Source organism: Sinohyriopsis cumingii, chromosome 12 (assembly GCF_028554795.1).
Source record: "Sinohyriopsis cumingii isolate HCF-2022 chromosome 12, ASM2855479v2, whole genome shotgun sequence".
Lineage (NCBI taxonomy): Eukaryota > Metazoa > Mollusca > Bivalvia > Unionida > Unionidae > Sinohyriopsis > Sinohyriopsis cumingii.
The window spans coordinates 65,766,479-65,784,221 of record NC_142972.1 but is presented as its reverse complement, the minus strand read 5'-3'; the positions used below and the strand labels follow the sequence as shown (position 1 = coordinate 65,784,221).

Sequence of the window (17,743 nt, the reverse complement as noted above, 5' to 3'; positions counted from 1 at the left end):
TCATCTACAGATGGAGGTTGAGCTGCAGCTATGTCAGTTGAAAGGTCTCGTAAAATCTTTTTTGTTGTCTTGGTTCTCGCTGCTATTTTTTCAGTCTGCGCTGCAGTTTGTTCTAATACTGGAAAAATACCCTTTTTCCTCTTCTCATCTTCCTCCGCATTATCTCCCCGTATAGTTTTTTCAACAGCCGCTGCAGCTTTCTTAAATAAATAGTTTTTTTAGTGTCCTCTTCGTACTCAACTTGTGCTTCTTGACGTTCTTGCAATTTTTGTCTAACAGAATCACGAACCGGAAGAAATGTTTTGATTGCTTCTAGTCTTTCTAAAGCTAATCTACCAATGTGAGATTCACTAGCCGGTGGCATTTATTAATATGATGATGATTTAATTACAGCAGCAGAGGGGTCGATGACCTCAAGTTGGTTCCTTTTTTGTAATATACTCGCCATCGTAAAACCTAGGGACTCTAGGGACTCTTTTGAGAGCAGCCTCTGTAGTTAGTTATTTTGATTTTTAAGGTTATTAATCCTTTCTTTAGGAAGGCTTATTTCGGTTTTTCGACGCTTCCAAAGTCGGTCTGTTCGCCCCCTCTGCTGCTGCAAGAAACTTATCAAAAGTGTCTTCGGACGAAATAACATATGAAAATATAAATTAATCACTAAAATGATGCTAAAAGAAGAGAGACCTGTTTGTCAAGCACATTTCCTTGTACATTTGTCGTGTTTCTGACCGTGTAATAACAACATAAGTAGAAGAGATGTTGGTGTTGACAATTGCGGCAGCTTCGTCTTGTTACTTTTGGGAGATATCAAAATATTGCCTATTCGACTGGTATACAATTTTTAAAAATTGATTTAAACTGGTAGTAAGGTGTTCCCCAACTAAATGGGCTGGGTTACACTGTTTTCTGACTAAACGTGCTAGTCAATAATGTAATCGGGCGTGTTGAGTTTTCATACACTTCGATCCTGGTACACCTAATCCGAGACTACGTATATTTATGACGAACTAATTTTTCATCACATTCATCATCTTTGCAAATTTCAATTATTTGAATATCTCACAAAGATACACAACATAATATTGGACGGCCTATAGGTGCTCAGTCTCTGGTGCTTCTGTCACTGATTATTTTGTGATGAATATATAGTAAAATTACTACGAAGAGATTATGGAAAGAATGAAAACAATACTTGAGTAAATAGTAAAGGTCATGCATTTCATGTATGTGTTCAGTATTGACTATTTCAATAACTGGTGTCGTGTTTTAGAATTTGATTACACACACCATTAAGTGGTGATTATGCACTTTATTTGGAGCATCATGCATATAATTTCATTTTGAAGATCATTATTTACATACGGCAAAACTCATTGTTATAGTGCGTTGACATTTTTTGACGAAGTGAACCTAAAGGTATTATCCAGTACAAATGTCGCGCGCAGTGATGTCATAATGAAAGCTGCGCATGTTGAAACAAAATCTATATTGTGACGATCTGACCCAATGTGCTCTTTTATTAACCCAAATTAGTACCTAGCAAGCATTGTAAAAGTGGAGATAGAAATAATACGTTTTTCGTCTGGAAGTTTTATGATGACCTTTAAGGTACAGACCATTCTGTAATTAAACTTTGCTTAAACTATAGTAGTATTAAAATTTAGAACAAAAATTAAAATGTAATTTAAAGCTAGTAAATGCGCGCACATGAATACATTGATATCCACTAGAATCTACACAAAGAGCGGAGAAGAACGATCGTGCAGTCAGTAAACAAAAAATGTTTAAGATACATTTTCTTCAAATCTCAATGCTGTCATTTAAACCTGATGTGCAATTACTTTATTCACAAACCTGAAGCCAATGCAAATATGTACACAGTACCACCCACCCGTTTTCAAAGGTACAAACTCAATCCGATATTTGAAAATGGACTTACGAAAACAGTGCCCATTGACTTAAGTTGCGGGCTTCCGTCGTCCTCCGCCACGATAGTCAATTGATAGTAATCTCTACTTAATTCTTCTGGATTCTTCACATGAAGGTTGCCGGTTGTTTCATTCAGAGAAAACAAATCCTTTACCCTTGTTTAAAAAGAACAGATCGCAGAAATTACATGCAGCAAGAACAACATAATGGACAATCAATAAAAGGGACCATCAATAAGAAATAAGTGTTCATGGAAATAATACCCTACCTGTAATTAAGCGTAAGATCAGTCTACATCAGTCATTATAACATACTTCACATTTAGCCACATGCATGCTTGTTTTAATAATGTCTAACAAAAAATATTTTGTTGAATATATCCATGGAACTCCACATATCATCTAAAAATAAAAAATCCAAAATCTTTCCTAATCTTTATCTTTGCTAAAAATAACAGTTTAAACAAGCATTACGTGCGAATGTAACTTAGTTGTGTGTATGTGTGTGTGTGTGTGTGTGGTTTGGATATTTAACGTAGCTTTAACAATTTTTCATGAATATCGCTACGATTTCTGCAGTGTAGCAGTTTATAGTGATGTCTAGTACTATGGCATGATGTCCCACCCAGTCACATTATCCTGACACCGAGGCGGGTGTTGGAACCACTTGGCAACCGGAGCGGTAACGTAACTTGGGTAACACCAATAACAAGTACATTTTTACTGATAAAGGACTACTAATACTTCTACTACTACTACTACTACTACTACTACTAACAGAAACGTAAACCCATAGACGTTTTAGTAGAAGAATACATCATTCTGTTTTGAAATATTTCTATTTTTTCATTAATATTTTACAGTAGTTTAAATACTTACGAAGATTCCTGTATATAATAGGTTAGTCTTTGATTCCCACCATCGTCTTTATCGTTCGCCTGTTCATAAAGAAAAGAATATTAAAAAGAAATAAAATAAACGTGAAACATTTTCTCATTACATGACTGCATTACACGGAAATGTAAAATAATCCTTTCTTCAATTCGTAACTTTAAATCATTCAAATATATTTTAAATTCGAATATTTTATTTTTCATTGGCGTTTCTCTGAAGGTTTATAAAACCTCCCATTTTATTTAATTTCTTCTTTAAAATTGAATACTATCAAACTCAACCATTCCCGGATGCTTGACAATATTTTAGATATTTTCCCAACTATTGTTGATCATCATACCAATTGCCTGACGTTGAAAGTCTGGAAAGAATCGCTCTATTAAGATAACACCTTTGCAGTATTTGCTATCTGAAAATAGTCTTGAATAACAAAAACTTACGGAAACTTGGCCGATGTAGGATCCAGCTTTGCCATTTGTTGGGATTTCGAACAAGAATGTATCATTTGCAAAATGTGGTTCATTGTCGTTCTCATCCTGAACAGTAATATTGAGAATCACTGTGCATATTATCTACAAATACACAAAAATATGTTACGAATCAGTTATTGTAAAATATTATTTAAATGCAAATGTTCAAAAGAGTTATACAGTTACTTGATTGCAAAGAAAGCCACATCTCGTGGGTATCCTGTTATAAGGCCAGAATATTACAATTTATATAGAAATCATTTCTAAGTATTGGATGTCAACATTATGTTTATACTGAAATGGTGTCTCCAAAATACCCTCACATCATCTTTCAATTTGCCTGTATCGAATATTAAATAAAAGTCTCATTTTAGACAAACATGGCGGAAAAAACTAATAGTATTCTTAAACTTAGGTTATTGTTTGGTATATCAGGTTAACAGGCTCACTTTGATTTTCCTACCAATTTATTTAATTTAATCACATTTCATGATGAAGCTAATGAGTCTAGGATGCTGATTTTCTAAGTCACATCACCTACTAAAGATAGCATATATATATGTGTGTGTGTGTGTGTGTTTGTGTGTGTGTGTGTGTGTGTGTGTGAGATAGAGAGAGAGAGAGAGAGAGAGAGAGAGAGAGAGAGAGAGGCTGGTGGATATTATTCTATATCGATAATTTTAACATTTATATAGACGGTAAAATATGTATTATAGTTCAAATAACGGGTTCATTTGAATTACCAAGAAGAGTTGAATAGGTAATTAGTGGTATAATTAATATATATAATAGATAATATATACTTTCTGTTTTGCTTACTGCTAATTTACAAATGATTTTCTATAGAGTACTGAAACCGTTGACCTACCTTGCCATTTGTTGCTTCTTTATGAGCAGAACAATTGTAGCTGCTAGTATTTTCGTAATCTGGGACACCACTGGTTACAACCATATAGCTGTCAAGTGGAGAAAATGTTTAATGTCTTGTAATACTACGATACCATGATTCTGCTACACCTTGTGAAAGTGACTAACCAAAATAACTTACAATGACATCAATATACACATAGCAAAACGAACGTTTTGCATATCGACAATATGTAATGAAAAGGGGACTAAAATCGTTTCTATCTATGCCATATTTCTGCAACTGTCACTGTTTCAAGACTACGTAACTTAATTCTAACATTTCCTAACGACCCTCAAAGCTATGTCTAAAAAAATAGGACTACGAAAAATCTCTGGTTCCACACTGTGAGGCCATGTCTGCGCTCATGTTACACAAAACCTCAAACCGTTTTTATTACCGATACATGTATATATATATATATATATATATATATATATATATATATATATATATATATATATATATATATATATATATATATATATATATATATATATATATAAAATTAGAAAACACATCAGAATACAACCTGCATGAAGGAAACAAAGATGGAAACGTGTGATATATTTTAAATCAGAAAGAACGTGTCAAGCGGCCAAATTGTAATAGCTACTGCTTAGTGGACGTTTCAAACAATTATGTTGCTAGTAAGCCAGTGCGTGCGTACGGTTTTGACGTTGATTCCTTTTATAGAATAATTACAGATAATTTCATTGGTTTGCATTGAACCACAACAAAACCGAGAACAGAATTATCCGCATCGAGATGGTCACATAAAAAAATATAAAAATAGGAGGAGGAAAAATGGTGGTGATGCTAGTAATTTTGAAGAAGCTTGTCCAGTTAGTGCAACAAATAAAGCAACAGGAGAACAATACACGCTTCCAATTATATCAAAAGCAGAAACAACGGTTGATAAAAAAGTTCAGCTGTATATTAGTGAGGCCAATACAATCCATTATTGGAACAAAGAGAATTACAATCTGTTTTTGTCGTCATGCAATTTGCTGTATTAGAGGCAAACATGTCTTCATAAACATAATCCGTCTGGATGTCGTAACATAGCTAGGGTCAGTAAAAAGTAAATTGGCATATTTGTGTTTCACGTGGCCATGGTGAAAATCCTACACCAATACATTTGACAGTTCCAATGTAGCAAAAGCGCAGTAAATAGGCTTGTTGAGAACTATATGCATTTTCTTTATATGAATCGCTCCGAAGGTTTCCATACAAAACTGGGATCTGCAACTAGCTTGTCTCGCGGCTCTTGTTTGTTCACTATTTTAACATTTACTCGCTGTCTGATATTTCCAATCCTCTTTCCAAATACGGAATTGTTTATTAGCTTTAAGAAATTCCTTTCGAACTTATAACCTCTTTTCTTCTCTTATCGGTGTTAACTTGAATATATCGTTCAGCAATGTTAATCAAAAATATGCCGAAGGCAAAACACTGTGTCATACCCATCTGATTTGGATTTAGCTAGGAACTTTAAAATTGCCAATACCAAGTGCTTTTTTCAACATTAACGTATGCGGAGTCAACATCGCTTGGTCCGCTGTGATATTTACTGGCTCGAGTGCATAGTTATTATGCTGGTCATGAATTTCATTAGGATACTAAAAATTGACTACCAAAATGCCATCATGGGCCGGCAACATTTCTTCCGTAAAGGCTGTAGAGACATCAAGGAAAAGCAACCAACTGGCAATGTTTCTGACAGACCTCATCCATAAAGATTGTTACAATACTGATACATGATCTGTTTGCTTGGTTGTATGGCGTCAGTCATGTTCAGGCATATATTTGTTGTTCGCGACATAATGCGGGCTGAATACAGTTGAAATTTGACAGCTAAGTCCTGTATCAATGAAATGATACATGTCGTCTGTAAATGATTACAGCTATACCGTATATATAGTGTGCGCTGCATTCCAATGTATGACATTACTAGTATAATACCACTCTGGATCTAGCCCATTATAAGAGAAGAAGATATCACGAAGAATTTTATAAAAGTCATTTGAATATAGAGGTTGTGATATTTACCAAGAGTTTTGATGATAGATTTGTTCCAGGCGTTGCAGGCATGTTCGTAGTCATCGTCAAGAAACATTTGCTTTGTTACCCTGACTAAAGACTCGTTTCATCACATTTGTCAAACGACGAGATACAGTCATACGGATATATTCCTTTGCGCGTTCCCATGTCAAGATTGTCGCCAAGTTCCTTCGTGGTATGAAAGAATCCTCCAATAACTGAAAGCTGTCCATTACATATGTAGCCCAGTGAAAATGACATAGAGCGCTCATTGTGATTTTGGGATACAAGCAATGTCCTGGTCATCTTTTCCAAAACCGCGCAGAGTATACAGCATCACCGGAATAAAATCTGGCAACTTAGATAAAGATTGCACTGATTATGAGAGCCAACGCGATATTTGCCTGTACAATATCATCGATCTCTAAATATATGGTAGCTAAGTGCCTTCTGACCTAACCAACAGTTGTCAGATTTCATAAAATCGTCTTTGTCTTCTGCCATATAAACCATTTTGCCGCAGGAACAACGTTCACGTATTCTACCTCAACACTCAGACTGTTGATGAAATGTACTACGTAGTCTGCACCGCAAAAATTTGTATGGACGTGTTAATACAGATCAACTTGTTCGAATACTCACAGGAAACGTGCTCTTGGTATTCACTGGTAAGAACAGCTTCTGGATTTTTGGTCTCATCCTGCCTTGGGAACAATGCATACTTCCAAATCAGAATAAATAAAAATAGGTGCTTTTATTTTGTGATTAAAGTTTGCAACGTTGGAAAAGTTTTGTCTTTGGAATCGCAGTTCTTAGGATATTAATGAGCAAGTCAGTACTCGTATATAAAGCCATAGGGACATTTCACGCAGTGAAATAGCCTATATTGTTTTTGTTGTATTAGCCATTCTCATGTCTGCTTGTTACAGCAACAGAGGCTGCATGTGGTCTCGCTATGAATGTACACTAAATCTATATTGTCTTTGCAAGTCAGCGACGCGAAGTTCAAAGGATAAATGTTTCCGTTCTCCACAACAAAAACTGAAATATTATCTGCTAAAAACCCCAGCACGTCATCAATATGAACAGATAAAAAAACTGATCTGGTAAAATCCAACTGGTTTTAGTTATACTTTTTTATATACTCTTTTAGTATCATTAGTCTCAGGAAAATGTGCAGAAAGCACAGTCCACAGGAAACATTTGTTGTCGTCCGTTAGTTTTGGTATTAATACAACTTTTACTGGTTTTGATTTCTGGCTGGCAATTCCATAAAGGACCGTCTACGAAGCCGATTGTACTTATAGTTGTTTACAACAATCATTGAAACACCAAGCACAATCCAGCCGGATCCTTGTTTTGGAAAAACTGTCTATATTATTTCCAAGGGTTTCGAAAATATCTTTTGATATCTACTTTGATATACATGGGGTAAAAGCGCGATTGATTTTCTTATGAAATACGATTTAGTTAAAGTGCACATAATCTTGTTAAAAACACGCTAATGCCAATCGAATTATTCGTTGTAATGCCAACGCACATCACATCAGACACAAGTTGGCACGATTTAATTGGTATTAGAACAAACAACACGATTCAACCAAATTTGACAGGTTTATCACACCAGACTTGTCAAGGTATTCGACAGCATCACTATGTGGCCGGTTGTAAGTTGCAACCGATTGTCTTCCAGGGCCATCATTATAATTTTGGATCGATGTGATACAGCATTCCTTGTTCATGATTTTTCGTTAGCAATTCTTGGAAAAACGTAGCGAAATAACTTTATGTTTCTGAGTGTTGTTTCGATAAACACTTTACTTAGTGGCGTTGTATTCTAGGATTTTCCAGTTCTCGTGCTGTCTTTCTTTCATTCACGTAGAATATTGCACGGACTTACTGGCAATAATGCACGTGCGCCAACATCTGCAAGTTATGGTAGTAGTGATAAAACTATCTTGCTGTTTAAGTTGCATCTTGTCATTCTGTCGTTTTGTTAACACGAGAGTGTCTCCGCCAGACATGAATTGTTTTGATAGCATCTTTATCTACACCGGCAGAGAGAGAGAGAGAGAGAGAGAGAGAGAGAGACTCCTGATATGACACTTGTTTCCAGTTTATAGTCTTGAATTAAGTTAAAGAAAAACCGACGTGTTTAATGAAATTCAACACATTATGCATATCTAAAATATATTACATGAATATTTAAGAAGTTACAGTATTTTGAATTAAATCTCTAAAAAATTATAAAAGTCTTAAAATATGTTCAGTTGTATAGAATGTTCGGAATACATTCCGGTTTTGAAAGTGATGATGTACCATAAGCCTTGAATATGCTGATGTACCACAGTCTTGTTGTGTCATAATTATATAATCCTGAACGTCGCTGAATGAATTCACACTAATCCCGAAATAGTGTTTTGGTAACAAATGTCAACGAGCACTTTTAGTTTAATTTTCTATGGATTCTGCCATAAATCTCTACCAATTCACATGATTTCAGCAGATTCATTGTCGTGTCTCTCAGCTGAATATTGGAATATTTTGTATTTTGCAAAACACATCATTGTTTGATTAACATGCTTAATTCATTTTTTATCTTTCTCAAACATTTTGGTTCCTCTGACTTAGCAGATGCTTTTAACCATGTAGCATTTCATCAGCCTCGTCTACTTTAGTCATGTACATCGTGTTTCGTTCCTCTGCTATTTATTGTAATCAATCTAAAGCTTGAGTTATCTGGCTTATCAATTCTCACCGTGCTATTTGCTTATTGTTCTTTCGCGTTTTGATGAGCCAGTTCTTCTTAAAATCTTACGCTGTTACATCTTGTTCAATTTATTCAGAGGCTTTGTGCTACATGAAATTCCCTTTTGCTTATTTGTTTCTCTAAGAGCGCGATAAAGTAACTGTTGTTGCTCCTCTGCATGTAGACACATACTTTTCAGCTATATCTAGTCGTACAAATGGCATTATATGCAATGTATCTGCATACAATACTTTTAAGTCAGTATTTCGCCGTTGTCTGCAATTAGTCTATCAGATAAAGGTAGTAAAGACAGCGACGAAACATTTCAGAAACGCTTTCTAATTCTTTGTGAAAAGTCGTAAAATTGTGTTCCCTGTCAAGAGTGACTTTGTGATCACACACACACACACACACACACACATATATGATCAAATCATCACATTTATACTGCAACGCCACCAAATCTTGCAAATCATCTTTAGAGCGCTCTTGACAAATCTGTAGGCGGCATTAAGACCACTGATATATACTATCATTCGGAAAACGTCTTCTGGACACCAGTTCTGTTGAAACTAAACCATTGTAGCCTCTGCATTTCTATATGCTGCGAAAACATTGTTTGACGCAGTCTTTTGTTTAAATATAGTCACCAAAGAATTATACGATGCCAATGGGCACTGGATTTTTCTAATATCAGCGTTAATGTTTGTTGCGAAATTTTCGGTCTTAATCCTGGGGTCCTGACCAAATGCTATATGTGTTACCGAGCACTTATCATAAACTGTGTCAGTAATTATGCCGTATGAAGCCAACACGGAAACCTCCAAGCTAGATATCCTGGCGACTTATATGCGTCTGTGGCATAAGGACATTTACATTCCAAAGAAGAAAAAAAAAAAAAAACAATATTGCGGTGGACCACGTGATCGTCAGGACAATATCTGAAACCTCCTGGCTTGAATGCAAATATTATTGCCAATGCATATTTCACCACAGGTGATTTCTACGTATTGTTTGATGTTTGGCTCTAATAGTATTCCCCACTAACATGGCATAGTATATGCAGCAGATTTGTTTCCGAGATATAGCATGCTTACATTCCAATGGTTATCTAACATCCATATCATTTTTGTACAATCTGATATATAGGTATCAATATATGGTTTACAATCCAGCGAGATATTTTCAACAAAACTGATATATAGAAGACAGAACATGGCTATGGCTATATACTAAAAAATGGCTTACTTTTCAATTCGAGGATTTGTATCAAATTGATGAATAGAAGGAAAAAATTGGTTAGACTGTTTGTGTAAAAGTGATATGCAGAAGGCAAAACCATGGATTGCATTCCAATTAAAGATATGTATGTATGTATGTATGTATGCATGTATGTATGTATGTATGTATATATATATATATATATATATATATATATATATATATATATATATATATATATATATATATATATATATATATATATATATATATATATATATATATATGTGTGTGTGTGTGTGTGTGTGTGTGTGTGTGTATCATAAATATGTTGCCCTATATATGGTTGTATTAAAAAAAGGACGTTTCTGAAGGCATTTTGTTCCCGGTGGAGAGACTTTCCGTAGATGTATTTTGCAGAGATGTCTACGAGACAGAGCTGGTCAAATCAAGGACCGAGACCAAACAATACACATCTGCTTTCAGCTCAACTTCCTAAGTCTCTCTCAGAGGATCGTAACATTTTAAGAACTTTACAAAACACAAACAAATAAGAAAAACAAGCAACTACAACAAAACCCAACAAATGCAAATGCAGCAAGAGATGCAAGAGAGAGAGAGAGAGAGAGAGAGAAAATGCTTCACAAATGAAACGTTCTATATTCCTTTGAACTAGTTTAACTTGAAGCATTATTCCACAAAATGGTTTCATACGCAGAAACACCAGTGTTTCTGCGTGCTATACATACATACATACATACACACACACATATATATATAAATATATATATAAATATATATATATATATATATATATATATATATATATATATATATATATATATATATATATATATATATATATATATATATATATATATATATATATATATATCAGTGGTCGGTGGAAATGGGTATGATGTTCATTTTAGAATTAAAGGTGTAACAAGCATATTGAATAGAGTATAGTAAAATTCTGTCAGGTAATCATTATTGACAATTTGTGGTGTAGGAAATATTGGAAGTGTTTTCTTTAATGACGTCATTATCATCATTCCTGGTGTCAAATAACACTCAGAATTAATACAACTTGATCATGGGGTGCTTTTGGGATAAATAAACAGTAAACATGATGAAGTCGCATGCTACATTCTAAACAAACCATTGCTTACCTTTTATTGTCAACTTTAAACATGTTTTCGTCTTCTTGGCAGGTTATAGGTGTATTCAGCTGGCAGTGTGGCTGGCGTATAAAGGCAAAGTTTTATTGATATTGCACATCAGCATTAAAATAACGCCGGAGTCGCTCGCATGTTTGTATTGGTTCGCAAAACCACAAAATAAATGCAATGTTGATTGTAACTGTACTAAACTAAGTATAAAACTTATGATATCAAACTAATTTATAAAGATATGACAGGCATACACTATTAAATATCACTAATTTCAGTAGTCATCAAATAACAATGAAACCGGGATGAATTTGCGTATGCTACAGCAGTGAAATCTTGGGCAAGGAATTTTAACCCTTATTGCCTCAGCAATACTTGTGCTGCTTTGCCGTAAAATATCATATACAAATTGTATCCTTACATATATGTAAATTTGTGATCCTGTATTAATAGCATGGATATGATAATCAAACAAATATGGAACCCTCAACAGATTTAATGTTTAGATTGGCAGAACATTTTCTTACTGGAAGTCTTGCCACTATTGAATTTTTGTCTGAATTCTCCAGGACTGCACCCGTTATTAGGAATACGGGATCTGACAGCAAACTATTCACTTGTATAGTTACTGAGGTTGAGGTACACAAACTGAAAGATAAAGTAATTTAATAATAGTGCTAGTTCATTAGCTCAGTCTCATTTTCATATAATAACTGTCAGACGTTTTTTTGATTAACGTTTAAGTAACGGACATTATAAACCTTTATTTTAAAAGTTTCAGTGACCTTAATGTATGTTTATCCATGCAATTCTTTAAAGCAATTTAAAGCAAACAATTTCCCTACGTTTTTATTGAATGATTCGTCAGAGAAAGTAGAATGGACCAGTGAAATCATTCATTACTTTACTTTTAGTGATAATTATAATCAGTGAATAATATTATGTAATTATTGACCTTTGGCGAATTGAACATGAAGTTGCATGTTGTCTAAACCTGATACAATATTGTTTTGTCTCATATTTACCAATACAAAGCTGTATTTTGTCTCACGCTGATAGACACGAGGCAAAAAAGGTGTACAATTGTTGTATTATTTGGTTTAGTGCGAATAATAGAAATTTAACTTGCTTCAGGAAAGTGACACGTTACCTTAGCTGGACTCCTTCCCACAAAAGAGGCAATAAGATCACTCAAATTCACTGGCGTCACACAATTGCAATATGATAAATAATAGCAAATCACTTGAATTCAAAATTCGCATTTCAATTGAATCACGTAATAATATAAAACGTATAATCAAAGTATGTTTAGGGATATAATTTAATAAATGTAAACAAATTGATATTACATTATATTCAACACACACACACACACACACACACTCACACATATACAAACCTAGACGAATATTGTGGCGAATCACACACCGTTACCAGAGCAGTATATTTACACAGCATTAAGTCTGCATTCACTGTTATATTGCCTGTAAAGGGGTCGATATCAAAGGGAAAATCACACACGTTCTCATCACAATCTCCAAGATTAGACAAACAAGTCCCATTCGAATACTTAAGTTTTGCGTTATCACCGGAGTCATTATCGTAAGCATGAATCTGAAATAAATTATATATATATATATATATATATATATATATATATATATATATATATATATATATATATATATATATATATATATGGGTTATATATGCATTTTCTTTACTTAATATTTGTTGATAGATACATTTTTATAGTGTATCTGAAAAGGATAATTGATTCAAAGATAATGGAGATAACTTTAATGTATTCCTTTGTTGAAGCTTATGACAGTCATTTAATCAAATACAGATTGAATGAATTTAATTTAATGATGATAGTTGTTGGCGGCGACATAAATTAAACTAATTCCATGCACTGTATCTGAAGATTTCACAGCAATGAAAATATAAAAATCCTTTTTTCTATGGGTGAAACAAGTAAATTCAGTTTAGTAATCACGTATGGATTACTTTTTGCTTTCAAGTAGCTCTTCTTGCATAGCGTACAAAACAATGTGCAATTGAGATTAGTTAATTCTAGAGTTAATTTAATTCATATGGTACTATTTGAGCTATAACAAGATATACCTCAGTCATGTGGATTACTTTATTAATAAATTCAAATTTTATAGACGATGAGTTTATATTTACTAAAATAGCGTTCAATAGCTTCTTGAGGTTTAACAATAGCACTCAGTCATTTTTGAAGTGTTATTCTTGTTAGACTGATTTGAAACATATTGTTTGAGTGGAAAAGAAACGGTGACATTTATTGTGAAGTTAATTAATAGGAACATTCATAGTAAATAAGGATGCAAATTGCTGAATTCAAGCCATTTCGATACATATATACCCGAAATCCATATCAGAAAGGACATCCGATTGGTTGAAGTGTAACACCCACTACCCGGCACAAAACTAAATTATTGTCTCTGGTCAGTGAAGGAGTTTTCAGGATATATCTTACAATGGTTTCAGTTGGCTAAGAAGGCGTCAGTCGCAGATACGTGCCTATTCAAACTGCTTATTTATTTATGTATTTATTTATTTACTTATTTAGCTCGCTTATCAGGTTTATGTGCTGTCATGTATATTAAAGTAACCTCGTGATGTCATTCTACGTTTCATCTTGAAATTCATGTATAGTAAGTATAACCTGCGATTCAAATCTACGCAAGTCCCTTATATCTTGATTCGCTGTGCAATTAAATCAACTAGATAAGTGTCGGGGAAATATAACAATAACTGATTCATTAGGCACAAATGAATATTTAACTTCTGGTGAACTTGACCTGACTTGTGCTTCACTTCCTAATTTACAAGTAAGCTTTATAAATAGTCATCTCTTGGCACTCCACAAGTTCGCCAGAATGTTTAAAGTGTTTTCATATGACTAAGAATACAAAGTAGACGCTAGTTTTGTCAGCAACTGAGTTGAATAAGAAATTTTGAGATAATGTATGCTTCTAAGAACACAAAAAACGCAAGGCATTATATTTTTGAGCTACACTGAAATGTATGAATTGTTTTCCAGAAAAGGGATTGTCCTGGTTTGATCAAAAATATAATGTATTATACCTGCGCCACATATGATCCTCTACTTGCATTAGAAAGTTCGAATTTAAATGATGTCTGGTTAAATATTGGACTGTTATCATTGACGTCTAACACATTTATCGTCACATTGGCACAGTTGGGTCCAAGAGAATCGTTAATTGCAGACTTTGTAATGACCTAAAAGAGAAATAATAGAAGTTATTACCATGAATGTACAAAGTTAAAAAAAATATAAAAATAACATAAAAATAAAGGCAGACACTACGAAAATATAATTCTTATTTAAACAGAAGTCATTTCAATTCGTGGATTTATGTTTTTTCTTTATCTAACCTATTTTGTATCTCTTTTCAATAACTGCAAGCTTATACTTCTGTGATTAATTGTTTTCAGATAACAAATATAATTTTAAAACAAATACCGTTGTACCTTTACATGATACATGACGAAGGTTTGAAAATAGGTTTTGCGAATAATTCTATCTCTCTTCTCATTACCTGGTAGTCATTTGAAGGATCATAACAATGCACGCTGATGTCGAGTTTATAAATGAACATACCAGTGATTGAATATTTAAACGGAAAGTGATTTATTGTTGTTCATGGGTAATGGACATACATGAAATAAATGTTTGGGTGTAATACTATGGTGGAAGACTCAACAGCTGAAACCTTGAACAAAGGACCATAGATTTCCAATCTAATCAGCAATACATTTGTATACATTGTTGGAGTATTTCATAGGATTGAATATAGAATATATGGGCATGAAAATAATGTTCAGCTAAGGAATGATTACATTTATTTGAAGCCTGTTTTTATTGTTGGTGCCATGTGAAAACATCGTCGTCACCATAATCAGGTATTCTCTCAAGCATAGCATGGTTATATGACTTCGTGCTCGAAGAGAGATCATGCTATTGTGCTCTCACACATTGAGGGGTGGTGTGTGTATGTGATACATGATGCTTCTTCTTATATTCTGAAGTCCACAAAAATATGCATCTGTTTCATAAACATGTCTGACTACTACTTTGTTCAGAATGTTAATGCACATATTTATTTATATAATCTGTGGTTAATGAATTATGAATTGGGTTAGAGAGGCCAGTTTTGGACCTTCTTCTTAAAATAGACTCTTCAGGAATGGCAAAATGCATTTTCATGTCTAGAAAACTAGATTCCAAACAATGAAATTTGTGTTTCCATCTTTTATTGCAAATTTTGTGGTATTTCGGTTGTTTAGAAGTTGGAATTTTAACATTAGGGATAATGAACACTTGAACACCTATGCCAACATTAACCAACGAAGCCAAACCCCACCTGTTTTAGGCCATTTTTATGGTAATGACTAATCCAACCACAATCCATTAACACCTTTAAGACTTTCCGAAATACTCCCGGCAACACATAGTACGATCCATCAAAATTCTTAGTTTCAATATATATATATATATATATATATATATATATATATATATATATATATATATATATATATATATATATATATCATCTGTATGTTGCGCACCGAATGCGTGCATGCACAAAAAGGGACGAGGGAAATACTTACGTACGATGATTGAAGATGCAAAATACTAATTTGTGACAATTCCTTTAGGAAACATATATATGCAAAATAGTATGTATTGCCAAAATAACTGGCATATACATTTTACTAACGAATACTAGTATAACAATGTTCCATATCTTGTATACTTGACCTGAACAAAAATGTGCCGCATTTTTTCCCAGTCAAGTTGCAGGGAGTCTTTGACGTAAAGCGCACCAGTCGCATTGTTGATTCCAATAACGGAGCTGTTCTCTTTAAGTTCGTATTTAAACTTCGCAAACGGTCCCTTGAAAAGATGGATATTTCAATACACAAATGTGGCGAATTATATGGTTATTCCGTACTAGCGCACACAGCGAGAAATGATTTATTCTAGCAAGGCATGCAAAACTTATCTGCACATATTTATGTTGACTCAAAAGGTTTGGATTCGTTAATATCCGTGATGATCCATAAAGAGTGGTGCCAGAGACAAATTATCTGATATATTAGGTCACAGCGACTTGTTTCTTTTCAGCAGAAGTTAGAAATGCTCTGTCCCTCTGTATGCACGGTCATATTAGATTTTATGACTGTAAAAGCAGAGTAACTCACTTATGTATTAAAGTTGTACATAGTGAATTAAAGTAGTTCATTGTAACGCAAAAGTCTCCAAGAGAAAAAGAAATTTAAAGTTTAATGAAATGATGACAGTTACCTTAGTTTGGCATGGTATATACTCGTAATCAGGATGGATCTACATATCGAATTTCATGACTGTTTAATTTATGGTTTCTCTACACTTACGAAAACATGAACAGTTGCATAGTCATTTAAGCGTGTAAAGTAGATTATAGTGACAAATATCTGGTATGATAACAATGTATTTGCCAGAAAGTACATAAGTATTCAGCTTTGTAAATGTACAAGTAGCAGTGTTATTTACTTCATTATAGCTTGAATCCAAGGAATTGAATTGTTATTATCATAAACATCACACACTTGAAAAGAATAGTATATGAATCTTATATATCGCATTTGGCATAACATTCATAATAACAACGCAGTGGGTACATTTTACACATAGTATGTCCAGTTTATGTTTTTGATATGATAACATGTTAAAAGATCACTTTATACAATTCCGATTGGTCTATATTAATCGATGAAGTTATTGCGCAGTATTCTCTTTATCAGTGTGAATAATGGGGAAGATATAATAATCAGCCAGTTGTAACCGGTTTAATCATCTTTGTTCCCCATATGAAACATCGCTATTACACGTGAAGTATTTAAAAATAGTACTTTCTTTTTGGACACATGATTTAGGTGCGGTGTACAAATAGTTCATCAGTTTAACATAAGGTCATCGAGGTCGGTATTCAGAGATGAGGTGTATTTTTTCACGTAAAATGTGGCCCAAACCGGCTGTGTTTGGATATAACATTCAAGAGTACTGGAATGCTACCGGAATGCTGATCTGTTGATTCAAACGTGATTTTCCAAATACAAAATGATGACGATTTACATTACATTCAATGATGATAACATAGAAAAATCCTGTTAGTAAGATATTATTAACGTCACGGTGTGGTGCAATGAATAAATTACGTATTTGACATAGTCAATTTTAAAAGATAATTATTCAATAACACGACCAGCACATATATAGTATTTAAGGAAAATTAGGTTTGATTTAAAACAACACATGG

General features: G+C 33.7%; 1 protein-coding gene across 2 annotated transcripts in view; it reads right to left on the bottom strand.

Annotated features, from left to right (window-relative positions):
* Positions 1-17,743, bottom strand: part of LOC149786609 (uncharacterized) — a 93,627-nt gene that overhangs the window by 26,274 nt on the left and 49,610 nt on the right. For both annotated transcript variants that reach the window (XM_089977114.1, XM_089977113.1), the window contains exons 13-21: positions 16,204-16,338; positions 14,502-14,657; positions 12,784-12,998; positions 11,912-12,032; positions 11,385-11,455; positions 4,161-4,248; positions 3,263-3,394; positions 2,808-2,866; positions 1,940-2,084 (exon numbers count right to left, since the gene is read on the bottom strand). In XM_089977114.1, coding sequence (XP_089833240.1) covers positions 1,940-2,084; positions 2,808-2,866; positions 3,263-3,394; positions 4,161-4,248; positions 11,385-11,455; positions 11,912-12,032; positions 12,784-12,998; positions 14,502-14,657; positions 16,204-16,338 — 1,122 coding nt within the window. The remainder of the gene's footprint in view (positions 1-1,939; positions 2,085-2,807; positions 2,867-3,262; positions 3,395-4,160; positions 4,249-11,384; positions 11,456-11,911; positions 12,033-12,783; positions 12,999-14,501; positions 14,658-16,203; positions 16,339-17,743) is intronic.